The sequence below is a fragment of the Brienomyrus brachyistius genome, chromosome 2, assembly GCF_023856365.1.
Source record: "Brienomyrus brachyistius isolate T26 chromosome 2, BBRACH_0.4, whole genome shotgun sequence".
NCBI lineage: Eukaryota > Metazoa > Chordata > Actinopteri > Osteoglossiformes > Mormyridae > Brienomyrus > Brienomyrus brachyistius.
The window spans coordinates 7,742,896-7,760,321 of record NC_064534.1 but is presented as its reverse complement, the minus strand read 5'-3'; the positions used below and the strand labels follow the sequence as shown (position 1 = coordinate 7,760,321).

Sequence of the window (17,426 nt, the reverse complement as noted above, 5' to 3'; positions counted from 1 at the left end):
GTTCCATGGGCGTGTCAGCCCAGGCTGCTCCTGTCTGTCCCAGCATCTGTAATCATTCTGCTCAGAGGCAATTCCCAAGGCCCCAAGGCCACATTCACAGCTTTGCTATTTATTTTTAATAAAATGTTTTCTTATTCATTTTCAGCTTTGCCATTCATATCAGGCACAAATAGCCTCCTCAAGTGTATTTTGCAGTTAGGTTCATCAACAGCAAAGCCATCGAGCAGAGCTTCATTCCTCGCAAACTGGTTGAGTTTGAGATGTGAATCTATCTTGCATCAGCCAAGCATCAGCGATATGAATAGACTTCGCATGTTGACATGTTTTCTGCCCAGTCTGTACGAACCTCAGGTGACGTGATGTAGATGAACTGCAGCGACGCCAAGCACACTCATCCTCCCTCATTCCACGAGTGTTCATGAGCGAGAGAAAGAGACGCTGGCATTGAATAACATGCTAATTAGCATTAGCACTTACAGTAGCAAAGCAAGGCTATCATGCTATCTGTCTCAAAGAGCAGGGCCAGGCTACATTTTTAACGATAAGGCAAAGGGCTCTTGGCAACTAAGGTTACATTTAGCCTGAAAATACGTCCTCCCCATGCCCAAGTGGATGGATTCAAACACGTGAACAAGTTTAAACCTGTCCATTCATAGAGTGCTGATCACTCAGCCATCTGAGCTACAAACAAGGCATCTAAAAGCTCCAGACTTTCATTGACTGACCTCATCCAGCCTGGCTCACCAGTGACAGTCGAGTCTGTCCTGAACAACACCTCTGAAATTGGGACTTCAGCCATATGTCCTTCAGATGGGGAACTTGACGTACCAGTCAACCCTTAGGCAGACTCACCGTCATGTAAAAAAGTAAAGGGAGTATTGTGCAAAGATCTTAGGCAGCCAAAGAAAATAATGTTTAAATGATCTTTATGTTGGCATAAAACTGTTATTATATCTGTCAAAGTGTGTTAGCTTAGCCATTTCAAAACTTCTGCTAAAATCACCCCAGTATTTACAGCAACAATACGATGTACCCCATTTATTTTTGACTCAACCACTAGCACACCTCGTGCAGTTAATCAATATCTCATTGACTTTTTACACTAATTTATTTAATTAATTAATTAATTAAGGGAACTGGTGGTGAAATTTAATTAATACATGGGATGGCTGAGGTGGCTCCGAAGAGAGAATGTTCATCTAGCCATCAAATACAGAATAGAAGAAATTTTTACTAGTTTTTATTGTATTATACTTCATTTGCATATGATCTAATGTTAAACTGCATTTTTTTTCTGAGCAAAAGTTCACTTACTAGACAGACAAATAGCTTTAAACATTTCTTTGGACAGTCTAAGACTTCTGCACAGTACTGTATATGAGGACGATATTACTTTATAAGGAACCTGATTAGTCCCAAAAAGAGACAGAGGGATGTCTGGGTATTTCCTGGACAATTTTGTAAGTTTTTACGTTTGTTTTTACAGCCTTCAACCCCCCTCCCACCACCATGCCAAATTTGGTGCTTAAACATCTTTGGCTGAAAAGTTATATTCAGTGATGTATATTATGTGTATATTACTTTAGATAAATGTTTCCCAATCTAGTTCTCAGGGACCCACAAATGGTCCACATTTTTGCTTCCCTCCAAGCTCCCTGTAAGACAGTCCACATTTTTGCTCCCCCCCAGCTTCTGGGAGCAAAAATGTGGACCGTCTGTGGATCCTCGAGAACTGAATTGGGAAACATTTGTATAGATCAGAGGTCTCAAACTACGTGAGGTGTTTTTCTGTGACCCTTTGCATCAAAGTAGCGACACCACCAGGGTCACGTCTGTCACAGAGCTCCGTTTCATTTATCCACTGGAGTACTGGTTAGGGCCCTGAAAGAAAAACATTATAAATGGCTCTGGATTACTCATTATCCACTTTAAAATTCTACTTGATCCAGGAACGTCTTTCCAGGCAGGAACAGAGTGTAAAGTGAGAGCAAGCAAGCTTCACTCTACCAGTGCTGGTGTCAAATTATAAACCAACAGGTAAAAGACAGCATCGGCGCTGGATTTCAGAGATAAAGTGTAAAAATTCTACAATTAGCACTAAACCCTAAAGTCAGCCTAAATCTTCCATCGCCTTACTGATATACAATATGAATGTCAAGTAACTATTACCGAAAACCAGCAGAGATACCTAATTGGCTATTCATGCATCATTTCCATGTAAAACTACATCAAGCTCAGAGACAGACATCTCCACTGGTTAAGCAGCAGAACGTTTTGCACAAAATAGTAGCACTTTGGCGATTCAATGGAAAAAGCACTGCTTGGTGTGAGGGTGCATGCAGAGCGTGAGGCTTGATTTTCGGTTGGTGGGGACAGAAGCTGTCAGAGACACGCTGTTCCTACAGGAGATTCTTTTGCACGTTTTTCTCAGAGCCGATCCTTCTCTTACATCCAGCACTCATCCGAATTTCCATGTATTTCCCAGGTACCTCTTCTAGGGGCGATTGGGGCGAAGCCTATACATTAGTATTAAAAACACCAAAATGAAAAAACAACATGAGTAGCTGTTTTCAAGCTTCACCATGATTTTTAAATGTTATTTAATTTTGATGTGTTACTGTAGATCTAAATAATATTATTTAATTTTTTTACAGCAATTTCTCAGAAAATGGAAAAGCTATTATCCTAGGTGTATTTAACCTGAATTATTCCATCAAAATTTTCTGCATGTGGCATAAAGATAATCTATGCACAGCCCTCTGGGTAGAGATAGCAGAGGAGTGAGATCCCCATGTTTGAAAAAAATTGGCCAGTTCAAGATTTTCACAGGGGTAGCAGTGTCAATCTGGAAGGCGGGGGTGTCCATTGGGGAGGGTCATGGCAATGGTTAGCACTGTTGACTGGGGGGGGGGAGGGACATTGGGCCCATCCGTAGCTACACCCCTGGCTAACAGGCTAATCATTTTTAGCATCATTCTTATCCCGCAATGTTACTATTCTGACTATTTAATTGGCAGTGGCTGGGACTCCTCCATACAGTGCAGCAGTGACACTGAGAAATGTGGCCCGCATTTCCTGACACGGACAAGTGTGACAGTCCTGCACAGACATTACAGTGGTCCTTATAATTCCCAGCAAGCCTGTCAGGTTTTTTGGCTAAAAACATGAACCGCTTCTCTAAAGAGACCAGGCTGCGATATTAATGGCTGATGTTAATGGGAACACTGGCGTGAAGGTAACATACAGTGACGGTTTATAATCTATGGTAATTAGTTAAAATTACCACATAATATTCATAAGGAAAAAAAAACAGTTTTCCAGCTGCATCTTCATGCTGACCAAAATTTACACATTTCCTACTGAAACATGAATTTTGGGAAAAGCAGGTGTTCAACAGAAAAGCTACTTTAATATGATTTAGAGCTGAGATGTAAAACAAAGGTCAGCTTTTAACCCGGTGTACATGAGCGGATGGTGTTCATTTAAGGAACACGCATGTTGACTGTGGTCATATTAGAAACACACGTGTGGATTGTGTGAACACACTACGGTCATGTAAAAAGCACGCATGTGGACTGTGTTCATTAAGTAGCAAAGTCATGGAACATACACACCACGTAAAACCCCACATGACTGTTCTGCTAGTTCCCTACAGATCATTATTATAACATAAGGCTTTCTGATCAAAGCGCAGTTTCTGGGAGAACCTTCCGGGACGCGTTTGAAGTTAGAAGGAGATGTTTAAGCCCTTAAAGTTGGGTCTTCAGACGCCACACCATTCACATGCTCTTTCTGTCTCTCTCTCTCTCTCTCTCACACACACACACACACATACACACACACCCACAGCAAGAAGCATTAAAAGGAGTCGCACGCACTGAAATCACCATTTCACACACTGGCTGAAAATCGATCTGTATTAGAGTGACGTATTAAAGGGGACGGTGCACCAATAAAAAAACAAGGGAGTGCAAAGTGGTTGGCAACCATTAAGTTCTTGTGAGGTTCTTCAATCCCTGCTGTTGGTATCTTCAGATCAAGTTCCTTCATGGCGGGCTGGTGCTATCTGCAGCCTATAGGTAGATGACCACTGTGTGGGCAGCGGTGACACAGTCAACAGACCCGCAACCGCGGAGCCTCAGATCCAGCCTGGAACAGCCATCCACGGGCTCCATGGCAGGAGCACGGATGGGATCACACTTCCCATCTTCTTCCTGGAGTTTTTCACGGATCACGTATTTGGTTTAATCTCCTTCCCTGTGCAGTTCCTCTAAGACTGTCCTCCATAATAATTAATGACATCTTTATATGAAAGTCATATCTTTGAACCACGTGTGTATAAACACGGACTGGCCTGAGGTCCATCGGCAGCTCGGACAGGGCCAAGCTTACCCTCTTTTAAATACCCCTCTGATTCCCTCAATAAATTCTGTGAAATATCAAAAATACTTCTCATTTCTATTTTAAAATCTCATAAAAACACTCTAAATATATATATAGATATACAAATAAAATCTGATGCAAATTATTTTAAGAAGTGTTTAAAGCTGTATGTTTCTAATGGAAGTTATCAAACATATATCTTTATCCCACAATCGAACATTCATTTGAAAAGTATGGTGTAAGGGGTTAGCAGAGACAGGTGGATGGTCACATTCAGCTGAGGGTATTGGCTTATGTTAGGGCTTCTCCTGTGGAAAAAAGATTCATGACCTTTTAGGTGTTTTTCTTGGTTATATTCGTATTTATAATGCCTTCTGCGTCCCGAGTCAGACCTCAAGTTGCTCTCAAAATCCCATTTGTTACTTCCACAGGCTGAGTGTTAAATGCTATTTAGCCATTTTCGTGCTGATGTCACAGCCGACATGCCTGGGGCGGGGTGGGGGGGGGGGGGGGTGGAAGCCAGAAGGGACCACGTGCGGTTTAATCTGCATCCGTCTGTGTGGGGTGGGGGGGCTGCTCTGAGCTGGGCCGCATGCCTGCTGGACGGGAGTCTGCCTAATCCATCCTCCTCCTACCGTACCCGTGCTTAACCCCTGCCACCAGCAGAGAGACGAGGGAAGCCTGGCCTCACAATGCAGAAGGCATTACACACACAGCCGGAATAGTCTGGGGCTGTGCCACCAATACATGGGGTTTTGACCGTTTAGCTGATTTTTATTCCAAATAACCAGGAAGTGATGTCTTGCTTTGTTTACTGATTTTGTTAATGCCTGGTCTTGTGATCATGGCGTTGCTCAGGGTAACGGACGCCCGTCCACGTGGCCAGCGGGTCACAAACGCCAAGGAGGCTAAGAATGGCTAGCAGGAGCTGCCTGGAGAGGCCAGTCAGGACTCCCGGAAAGACCGTTCTCCATCTGGGGGCGACAAAGACAGCCACACCGACTTAAAGTCGTCGGACTCAGACGTGACCTTTCTGGCCGAGTGGGACGGAAGCAGCTGGCAGAGCTGCCAGGCGTGATGGCGTAACGCTGAAAAAGACTCGCCTTGGAAAGGATGCACTTCCTGTTCGCAGTTTCAGAACAGGAAGTCGGGAGCCAAGCTCAGAGCAGAGTGACGACTCTACAGAAGGATACATCTCACCTGTGGTCCTCGTCCAAGCAGATCGGATGGAAAATTATAAATGACTCTTCATAGGCCTATGAAATGCACTATATAGATCTGAACTTGACAGAGACCTACGAGCAAATTTTGAACGGATAAGAAGCAGTCAGTGCATGGCAGGTTAGCTGTGAATGAATACCAGACCTCGTGTTCTTTTTTGGGGGTAATAATCTGGGTTGTCTGAGTGTTCTCCACAGTCGTTTCGGTGAACACGCGAGACGCAGGCTCCCTCGAGCTCCAACAGAAGGCATCTTTTAAAGACGGTTAACCGACGGAGGTGCGAGCTCGTCCCACACTTCATCCAGGGTGTAATCTTACACTCCACAGTCCAAACTCTCTCATACTTCAGCTCTGCATGTGAGACTTGGACTTTGCCGTCTCTGGCTGTGAATCATTCGCTGGCTGCCACACCCTGGGGGGGGGCCTCGGGCCGGTGTCGGGGCGCAGGGCTGACCAAAGCTTACTGGCTGCGAGTGGCACTTTCACTATGAACCAGAAGGACCTGCAGGGACAAGGAGGAAACACATTAAGGAGAGCAGTGTGAGAGACGGCTGCTGGGAAAGCGGTTTGCCTGCCACAGTCACCGAACGACAGGGTTTGGAGGGAGCAGATTAATGCAGATGCACCTGGAGGAACGGCGGCCGTCTCCCCAGATAGGAAACGTGACTCCGTCCTCCAACATTCAGAGATCAGAAGGCTTCATGCATTTCAAATCTGCACGTTTAAATGCAACATGTATCCACTTGTGCAATTTACTCATAAACACTGTTACATCAAACGTCCGTCTCCAGAGAATGTAACCAGTGTGAAAGCCACGTTTAGGGTGTCGTGTGACATCACTGAGCCAGAATCACACATTTTCCACATTGAGTGGACTCAAGCTTTCTTAAAACATTTCCTAATGAATAATAAATTAAATTAAAAGAACAAAAAAAGCACACAATGTCTTAATAATATCTGATTAAGATAACAACAAAAATACCAGCACTTTCCTACGATAAAAAGTATACAATCAAACAGATCCTGAACATTTTCTTGGCCAATGTCCTCCTCCTCTCGTTACTGAAGTGTCCTTAATTATGAAGTGTCCAAACTGTACTCCAATCTGAAAAATGAGGCCCGTCCTCTCAAGCGATAGCTACTACAGTTGGGGACCCGTCTCCCTCAGATGCAGGACTAAGTTCTTCACCTGCTCCTTTTTACCTTCTACTTTTTTATTGGCCAACACTTCCCGTCTCCTTGCCCCTAACCCCGCCCAGCTGGCAGGTGTCACATTGTGACAGACGAAAGACTTGAGGGCTGGTGTCAGGAAAACAAAATGGCCTTTATTGACAAAACATGAGCAGGGAAACAAATAGGACCACAAGGGGTCAAAATGGGAAGATTGAGTCGGGGATGGGCACAGGCAACAGGAGGATTGACGTTAATGACCAGACTGGGGATGACGAGACAAACAGATACTTCATTGGCAAGACTACCGAGGGACAACAAGCAATAGGCTTAGCTCATCAGGGTCACACAAGGGAGGAGACAGAAGTATCAGGTGGACATGGTGGGCAGGACGTAACAACAGGACACTAAATCATCTCTTTCACTCATCATGCCCTGTTCCACCTGCACTAAATTACTCACCCTCGACGTTTCCAGACACATTTACACCTCACGTGTACCACCTGCACTGTCCTACACGCTTCCTGGTTATTTATTCATTCATTATTTACTTGCTTCTTCGGGAGGGAATGCTGTGTTGGAATTGTTTATTTTTGTAAGTCGGCTGCCCTGGGGGATCAGAACAGCTCGGTCTTATCTTATTAAACACGGATGTTCACTCGAGCGCAGCCCCTGGGACTCCAGGGCTGCTAACAATGACGTCACAGCGAGACTCATTTTTACTGCCTCCCCAGGCATGGGCAGCGTGTCACGGGCAGCACAGGAAGTCTGCAGAAATCCTTCCTGTGCCGCCTGGGAGTCAGTCAGCCAGGGGCAACAGGAAGGAATGACAGAGACAAACCTGCTCAGATGTTCCAGGGATACAAGAGCCTTTGACTGAAAGTGGCAACACATTACAGAGCTTCACATATCAGGATTACTGTTCAATGTCTACCATGACCCTCAACAGGTAAACAGAGATGGATGATGGATGTACGGACAGAGAGAGTGTATCCATATTTGGCGACATAGCCAGTTGTGAATAAGGTTCTAAATGTATGTTGTTGTAGATTTTCTAGGTGCTTTGGTGTTATTTTTCACTAAGAATGATGGTGGAGTGGAGAGACATATAAGGACACAATACATCTCCCTGAAATCACCATTTATATTTACCTAAGAGGTGCTTTGCTATGGTTCTGGGTTGCAAGGTGTTCCAGATTTTAGGTTCTCTTTAAACTGCTAATAGCCAAAACACAAAGAGTAAGAAAAATAAATTAGACCTATGGGCATAATTAATAGTGAAACTGAGTGTGTTTCATTGCTGGGGCAGATGGCGGTAGCTTCACAGCTGGTATAACAGCAAGTACTAGAGAACTGGAGCCTAACTGCAGGTAAATCATTGAAATTGCTTTTAATGGGAGTCATATTAAGATTAATAAACTGGTAAAATGCACCCAAAGAAGACAGAAAGGCACCTGAGTTCCCTTATCTGCCTGAGTAGGTGGCAGACTCATCATGGTGTAATAATGGGTAAGAGCTTATAGAGATTAATTGGCTGGACAGATGCACCCAACATTAAGCACGGGACACTGAGGACCTGCGCATGTGATATCTGGTGACAGATATTAAGATAAATGTCTTCAGAAACCCATCAAATATGGGTACCCAACTGAAGAGAACAGAGATAAAATAGGAGCCAATGGCATCTCAACATCTCAACAACCTCTTCTAAGAGTCGTCGGCAAGATCGTTTTTCTGTGTCATTGGACCGCTGGCTTAACTGACCTTCAATCATCACACCATTTTAGTACTTTAGTAGTAGATTTAGATCTTCTCCAGGTGCTCTGATCCATCTGGGTCTTGGTAACATGTTATCTGGGGCTTGCTGACCTTCTGCGCTATAACTAGGATTAATGCTGAGTGAAGAACCCTACAAGCAGTCAGTGAGAACATGCTGATTATGAATCATCCCCTTTGCTTTTAGCTAAGGCTGATGCTGCAGGAGATGTTCTACATGATGGGTATCAGAGAGAAGAGGTTCTATCTCGCCATACTATGGGGCCTCTTTGGTTGTTGTGTCACCCTGATTTTCAGTTTCAGCACCTCACTGACCCGCATACACACCACTTCTTAACAGTGCAGCTTCCACAGAACAGCCCAAAACCAAATCCAGCCTGATTACCTGTCTGCTGGCCCAACACAAGCTGACAACAGCCTCTTTTCTCCAAATTAATGCTTTTCAATTCAGCCCATTACAAACCCAGCTGATTGTACAGAAATGCAGAGATGCATGTTAGTGAAATTAAACCAAATGCAACTCCCCAATCCCTCAAGTTGTGACTATACAGCTCTCGAAAAAATTAAGAGACCACAGGACAATGTCTCAATTTATGGGTGTGTGTCTGTGAATAATACATATGTTTTGTAAACTCCAACTTGGTTCGTCCCTGTTTCTCATTAATGAAGAGCTTCTACCTTGCTTTAAGGGACTTCAGTCCTGCTTCTAGCTCTGATACGAACTGTCCTAGCAGTGCACTTCTCACCTGCACTTAATATTTCCCATTCCTTTTGTCACTTGAGGTCATCCTACGATTCATGAGAAACTGCAGGATAAATTAACAATCATCTATGGCATTAGGAAGTTGCTTCCGTCCTTCTCCTGCTGGTTTCTGGTCATTCCCAGTGTCTCCCGCTTCACCTTGTTCCTGTGTGCTAAAGACCTTTGCCTTTGTGAACCTTGAAGCTACCTGCCGCTCAGCATAGCCTCTGCCAGCAGAATCACGATTAAACCAGGGTTTAAAAATACTGATTTTTTTTTTAAATATAAAGGTACTTTTTTCCCAGAAGTTTACTCTGTATGCCTAACCAACAATGACTGACATGTGCCTACAGGCAGGACACATTCTCAATCCCTGAGGAAACTGCTGTGGACGGTCAGCAGTGAGATGTTTGCTCCATAAGTACCAACACACCTACAAGACATATGAGATGCATGAAAATGATTGGCTGAACAGAGTAGATCTGAATCAGTAATGAAGCAAAGTTTAACCCACCCCTTATGGACTGTTCAGTACCACTTCAATAATCTGCTTTCCCATAATGCACTGTAGTACAATGTCTATCAACAGGTTATAGCACATTAACTTAACAGCACAGTCTACATGTCGTGTGGGAGATGGTCTAACTTACACATGTAAACCAGATTTATAACAAGGTATAAGGCAGAACATGCTTCACTGCGGAGTTTGAAAGGTACCACCGACATGTCAGACTCTGGAATAGAAATGAACTGCAGTGTTTAACAAAATGCATCAGCAGCTCCTCGGAAACCAGCTTCACGACCCCCCCCACTTGTGCCGTTAATGACATGCATGCCGACCATCCAACCCTCTATTACCGCAGATGACTAACATCAGCGACGATTCTGAGGCATTCTGCTGAATAAAAAATGATTTGCACTATTTTATCGAACACGAACAGAGCATTCAAATGTTCATTCTTAGCTCACGCAGCAAGCGACACTTGAGACTGCTTGCTGATTACTGCTCTTACTGATTATGTGATTGCGGTGGCATTCTGTGTCTGTTTATCACCCTTATTATGTGCACTGACCTGACATTCACTTTCTCTGGCTGCTAAACATACGAAAGCCTGAACAAACAGGGCTCTTGGTCACCAAAACTGGCTGGAATATTGCCACCGTGGCTTGTCAGTCACCCACATTAGGAAGTGAAAGTAAGTTAAAATTAACACACAAAAGGCAGTTGCGTATCGCAGTGTGCAGGTGTGACACCTACGCCTAGCTGCACGAACACGACTCAGATGCTCTTGTTCTTAAAGCTACTCCTGCTGTCTCTCCAGGGGAGGTTTCTCATGATCTAAAAGAACGTGACGGTTTCTATACTCACACACACACACACGCACGCACGCACGCACGCACACACACACACACACACACACACAAACGCACACACAGATAACTCAGCCGGCACAGATTTACGGGGCTCCTGCCCTAAGAGCCTGCAGGTGTCACTACGCCGAAGTATTGCTGGTGGGAGGGAAGGGAGAATGTTAGCACTCATGTAGATTAGCTCTTGTCAGCAAGGTTCTGTTCGCTGTTCTGTGCGTACGATTATCACCCTCCTGGATTTCATTTACTGCTGACCGGACTGGCTTCTTCCTCTTGACAAGAGGTCTGCCCTGTCACGGATTCCAGCGGCATATTTTTTTGCCAGCATACTTGTCTGCTTGCTATGTGCTGCGACTCAGGTGTCACGTGACCTCGAGGAACGTCCCTGGACAAAGCTTCGCATCCTGATTTGATACGCGTCCCAATGAAACCACAGCTCCCAGTCGGTGTCCGGATTGTACGTCAGGAGTTTGGTTGGTGATGAAAAGGCTGGGCTCCCTACGTTGTGCTGAGGTGTCACAGCACCACAGAGTCGAGGCGGTGCTCTCCGATGTCTTTTCTGCATCGCTATAGCGTCAATAAGCCCCATCTCGCTGGCGCGAAACTCCCCCTCAGCCTCTGTGACTCTCTCGACGCCCCAACATTCCCTGCCTTGCTCTGAATCGCTCACTCTTCATCTTCTCTGCCCCCTCTATTTTACCTCCATTGCTTTTTTTCTCTGTCTCCACCTTGTAGTCCTGCTCCAGATCACCCTTCCGTTCCTGTTGTTCATTCCACGCTTCTTTTTTTAAACTTCTTTTCTGAGTTTCTAAGATGTAGCTCCAGTTATGACGAATCAAACTAGCTGGGGTTCTGAATCCCCTTTGCGGTTTCACGCAAAATCAATAAATACACAGCATCTGATTATCATATAATGATGCATCATACATCTATATCTGCAACTCTGTTTTAGTCCCTCTGTATCTATTATTTCTGCAATTTGTCTACATTGGACTGGGTCCAATAAAATCAGTTCAACTTCTCTTTAGTAAATGTATAAACTGTGCAAACTACCTAGAAATGATCACTTCCTGCTTCCTGTAATCAGCGTATAAAAATGACCATCTGACAGCTCTGAAAGGATGAAATTCCCCTTCGTCTTTTCACACAAATTCAAGAACAAAGACTTCTAGCACGAGCAGAGCAGATACTTACCGAGTCTCCCCACGTTCGCCCCTTTATTACTGATGAAGACTTCCCTTTCTTTCACCTTTTTTCTTGGAGAATAAATGGAAAAAAAAAGCTAATCTATCAGTACCAGAATATATCTGCTGTGGCATCGCTGACATTAAACGGTGGTGGTGGTCGTCTTCCGGAGGATGGTTTTCTGTGGTTTGGGGTTGATGGAATGAGGCACGTATGGTGGTTTTGTGTGGGGGTAACCGTGAGCGACGCCAGGACCCCCGTTCTCCAGCGTCCGGCCCGAGCAGGTGTGGGAGGGGCTCAGGTGCGTGTCGGCCAGCTCGCACTCCAGAGACAGGTCCTCGTTTTGGACGTCGTACTGAAGGTCGCAGTCCGGACAGTAGCCGTGGTATTGGACCTTCTCGCTGAAGCGAACGCGCTCCCGCGTGACCTGGGGGCACCTGCTTTTCTCGTGCCGAAGCAGGGGCGTGAGCTCCGCCCCCACGCCGGACTTCTTCTCCGTGATTTTGGGCACGTGACACTGCGAGTCTCTATTTATCTGTATCCCTGGGAAGATGCCGTTCTGGAGGGGAGCCCCCGCAGCTTTGCCTGAGATCCCTGATAGCTGGCCCTGGCCGTGGTCCTCCGCTTTCACGGGGGTCAGGCGGGGTGGGGGCAGAGGGGGGTGTGGCTTCCTCAGCACCGTCAGGACAGTGGGGTAAATGGAGGCGGGCCTCGGGCAGAGGTCGCCATGTCGCAGCTTGATCTTGTCGATGCTGGAAGCCGTGGTGTTGGTGGTGGTGGTGCTGCTGGAGCTGCTGTTCAGCGTGTCCGTCTTGGAGCTGTCCGTCATGTCCTCCTCCAGCTGCAGGTCCGAGGTCAGGGTGTCGATCTCCTGCACCACCTGCGGGCCACGGTATTCGGTCAATTACACCAGAAAGCTTTTCTTTCGCTGTTACTTTGTTTCCCTTGGGCCTGTCAGGCAAATCCAAGAACATGAACTGAAATAACTTTAACAACAACAACAGCAGCAACGACAAAAACACTGAATTATTAAAACTGCAAGACTTTTCAACCGTGAATGAGAACTGAAATACTCCATTGAGGATCTCCGGAGTGGAAAATGACCGTAAACACAATTTTTGGTACAAACACAGCCCCAGTGGCATCATTCAACTGACGCAGCTCCACTCCAAGGCTGATGCTCAGCAACCAGAGCCCTGAGTACTTAAAGCTCATCTTCAGCTCCTCCACCAGTTAAAACCAAATATAGCCTCACGTACGGAAGGTGCTCAGGGTCGGCTGAAGTGTGGCGGAAAAGAGGTTGACTATATGTGGAACAAGAGGCCATCATCTGGACGTCCAAACCTCTGGCAGATGGCGGAACCTGACTCAGGGAAATGACAGGATCATGGCATTTCAGGAAAGCCATGACTGAAATGTCGCTCTCCTAAGCTACTGCTGAGCGTCAGACTGAAACGTCGCATCTTTGTCGGGAGCAATACAGGGTCTAACCCCTCCCGAAAGAAAAGTAACTCGCAGGTGACGCGTGTGCAGAGGATTCCTCCTGAGTGGTGATGCTTCAGGAAACCAGCGTAGTTCCCCTCCTCCCTCAGCTGGTTCACACCCACAGGTTATCTGCTCTCACTAGAAGGGCCTCACTACTCACCGTACGAAGAGGAAGAGTGTATGTGGCCGAATGTGGGCACGCGTGTAAAGGAAACGGCCACCGCTCACCACAAGGCCATGTGACCCGCCTGCATCGGAACATGTGATCCACACGCATGTGCTGGACAAGGAACCACATTCTTTAAATTCTGCAAGACAAAAGTCCCTTGAATGTATTAAACAACTCTGTCCCTCAAAAGATATGCAGAAGAAATGGATGTGTGACTGGACAGAGAGCCCCGAGAACATATTCCTCAGATTACAAAAACAGTAATATATTTATAAAGAGAATTGGGCCAAAAACGATTATAATAACACAATTCAAATGTGAGTGGCCAGGATGCAGCATAGATAATGGGCTTGTATCCTTCACATCCAAATATGGTTTAAATTACCCTGCAGCAAACTGTTCTATATATTTACTGTATGCTAACAGCTCCGTACAGGTATTGCAACAGACATGGTCTGTTTTCAAACACCTGAGTAAATTCTCTAAAAACAGGTTACTTCTCAAAAGTGAGTGGCTGGACCTCTGACCACAGATGTTATTAACTTAAATGATGTCTGAGATAAGGACTTCTAAGAGATTCAAACCTACTCTTTGCAATTAAGTTATTATAAAGCTCTCGGTTGTCTTCAAATAACTTCTTCAGAAACAAAAAAAGAAGCATTTAGTTGACGCTCTGTCATGTTTTCACCTGGAAATTAGTGAAATTGTTGTTTTGCATAAATGTCAGTCAAGGTGGATCATTGCTCTGACGGACTGAGCGGCGGAATGAAGGCCCGGCGCTACACGCTCCCGGCAACGCGGGGACGCGCATTTCAGCACTGAACACCGCAAAACCATCGCTCACATTCATCGTCCAAGAATAAACGAGCAACTTTATGTTTAAATACAAGTTAAGGTTAAAAACGATATCATCTGAACAGATGGCTCAGTCTGTCGTTAGCAAATGAGCGGATAAACATGTGACTAGTGACGATTTACCTCCACTCTCAGCACACCGTACAGCATGTCCAGATATTGAATTTTTTAGTCCGAATAAATCCGTGAGCTAGATATGTGCTTCCAAATATAAAAAGCATGCACAACAACTGTCTGGTGTTTTCCCTAAATCCGCTTTCTAACAGTTAAAAGGAAAAATAGTGGCTTTCTGTATTGGAGATTTCTAAAAACTCTTATCGTGGGCTATAAAAAGGCCACAGGGTTTATCCAACAAGGGGCATCCTATTGAAAAGCATTAAAAGCATCCCTAAGCTTATTCAGTTACTCCCGGACGCAAACTAAACGCGGAAAACGTAACAGCGTCGCCGCACCAACCTCCTTAATTTCTTTTGCCACATCCTTCAAGTCCCCCAGGATGGTTTCCAGATCCTCCACGATGGTCTTGATCTGACGTTTCACTTTAACTTTGGAGACCGCTCCTTCTGACGCCTTGTTCGCCTTGCCTGACATGCTTCGATGCGGCACGATAAAGGCTCAGCGTCCGGATCGCAGCGCCGCGGCTGCCATGGCGAGGCGGTGGACGCGCATGCTGGCCGAGGCTGTGTCTCCTCCACTTGCACACATTGCGGATGAATGTAGCGAAGCACGGCACCGGACTGCACGCCTGCGCCACAGTCCGTATCAGCATCAATGTTATTTCCTTTTTTTTAACTAAACGTCACCCAAGTCGCGGAGCGGGGTGCGAGGACATCCCTGTGCGCGCCTCCTCCGTGCGTCCCCAAGGTCCGATGACGATCTTAATGTGTAGATCTCCGGGGCAAAACCCCCGCATTTTCCCTGTTTTGTTTATAAATCCGCTTCTTCACATCACCGCTCTCTGAAACTCTAATGTATGAGACTCAGGCTGGACCATCCCTTTGCCGCACGATAATGCCGGCGCTGAAGCGGATTAAAGTCCGGACGGTAAAACACTAACATTCTCATATGCTATAATTACTGAGCCCCACGAAGATGCCGGATTCTCGTTTTATAGTATTTCATAATTCCCACAAGTGACGCCGCATGTGTGTTCCATTCTCTGAAGGCAGTGCCACTAAGAATAATGTGCAAACCAGCAGGCAGTCTTGAAACATTCTTCAATGTCTTTACATAAAATAATCTCATATTGCTTCTGCTTAAATCCTGATAAATATTCAGCAACTATTTACAATTGAACTTGATTATTTCCAATGACTCACGTAGTTAATGAATACCTTGCCTCTGGCATTGCTCCTTTGGATTTAAAAACTGCTGCAGACATCTTTTCTCAAATAAACTGGCTTAGATCCTTATCTGTCTTGAGCGTAGCTCTGCAGTTCATACAATTAGCCACCACATTCTTTTCATCTGCATCACCGATATTGGTATTACTGGTAGACCTCTCATTTGGTTTACTTCTTACCTCATTGACACAAATCTACTACTGTTTTTCTTGCGTGTTATTTATACCAGCGTTTCTCAAACTTATTTGTCCTGGGAACCAGTCATGTCAGCCTTTGGGGCTGCAGGGCCCTGCATAAACGACCGCCCCCAACCCCCCGCCGCGAATGCGTATTCACAGAGATAGATATTATTACTGCAGATAGATATTATTATTATTATACCTGACCTGATCTGACTGAGTTTTGATTGGTGCAGAAGCGAGGCTTCGCCAATAGTTTGAGAAACGCTGATTTATACAATTCCACCAGGCTAAATCAATGAGCGTCATGGTCTTAGTTATCAACAGTTTCTATCAGCAATAGTTTCATTACTGTCCTGCCATTAAAGCCTTGTCCACACGTACGCAGGTATTTTTTTAAAAACGTAACTTTTTCTATGCGTTTTGGCCTTTCGTCCAAATGCAAACGGCGCTTAATGTAAGTGAAAATGGAGCTTTTGTAAAACCCCGTCCAGGGTGAAGATTTTTAGAAACTCCGTTTACTGTGTCGACGTGTAGACAGGGAAAACGTTATTTTATTTATTTATTTATTTAGGCTTGTAACGTCAGATTGTGCGTCGTACCTACTTTGTTTGACGTCAGAATGTGCGCCGAACCGGTAACAAGGCTTCTGATTGGCCAACATGGCTTTATGGTTAGAGTTATATCGCCGCCTGTTGAGTTTTTATACTGCTTGCCAGCGCGTTATAGCGTTTTCATATGGACGGATTTTTTTATAATGCAGGAGGAAAAAAACACCTTTTAAAAAATACCCGTGTACGTGTGGACGAGGCCTAAGTCACACCAAGCAGTGGATAAACTCTATCAACTTAATACTGACAAAATTGAGGTCTGCTTATCAGACTCTTGTTGCCAACCTACCTGACGCAGCTAAGCACTGATGTTGATGAAGTTCTTTTTAAACCCACACTCACAGTTGGTCGGTGTTATTTTTGATCGCTGACTCAACTTTCAAATCTAGATTAGTTCCCTTGTCCAGACTGCATTTTTTCTGCTTTCTCTGCAGATACGGAACTTCTACCTTAATTCAGGCCCTCATCTCTCCTCTAGACTACATGTAATGTCCTGCTTATTGGTGTGCTTTCCAAAATTGTCTAATTTACAGTATGTTCAAAACTCTGCAGCTCAGGAACTCATTCCCTGGCACAACTGTGCAAGAGAGAGGAGTTGGCCAGTATCATAAAAATCGTGCAATAATATTAATTAATAGACCATATATACCATCTGCAGAAGATGAATAATTATTTATAATTTATTTATAGTTTCGATTAGTAGAAAAATCGCAGCAATAAGTCGTAAGTAAACTGCTGGATTTTTAAAATCAAAGCAAAACTGGGAAAACCAGACCTGCTTTTGCAGGACAACAGGCATCTGACGTCCAAAATTGCTGGGAGACAGGCTGGAATACATCATTTCCGGTAGGACAGGGCTCGCGGTGATTTAATTGGGCAAATCTTCAGAAATAGGCCACGCTGATTTAATAAAATTGCTGTCGATTATCTAGAATT

At 45.0% G+C, this 17,426-nt stretch overlaps 1 protein-coding gene across 2 annotated transcripts; it reads right to left on the bottom strand.

The window, feature by feature from the left end:
- Window positions 1–3,899: 3,899 nt before the first annotated feature.
- prr16 (proline rich 16) lies at window positions 3,900–17,425 on the bottom strand. 2 transcript variants are annotated; one of them, XM_048979490.1, is made up of 3 exons: window positions 17,266–17,425; window positions 11,858–12,728; window positions 3,900–6,106 (listed from the first exon to the last, which is right to left on the bottom strand). In XM_048979490.1, the coding sequence occupies exons 1-2, from the start codon at window positions 17,329–17,331 to the stop codon at window positions 11,991–11,993; spliced, it is 804 nt and encodes a 267-aa protein (XP_048835447.1). In that variant the 5' UTR covers window positions 17,332–17,425; the 3' UTR covers window positions 3,900–6,106; window positions 11,858–11,990. The 2 variants fall into 2 exon arrangements, with proteins under 2 accessions (XP_048835447.1, XP_048835438.1); XM_048979481.1 differs by lacking the exon at window positions 17,266–17,425 and adding an exon at window positions 14,814–16,772.
- Between the last annotated feature and the right edge of the window lies 1 nt (window position 17,426).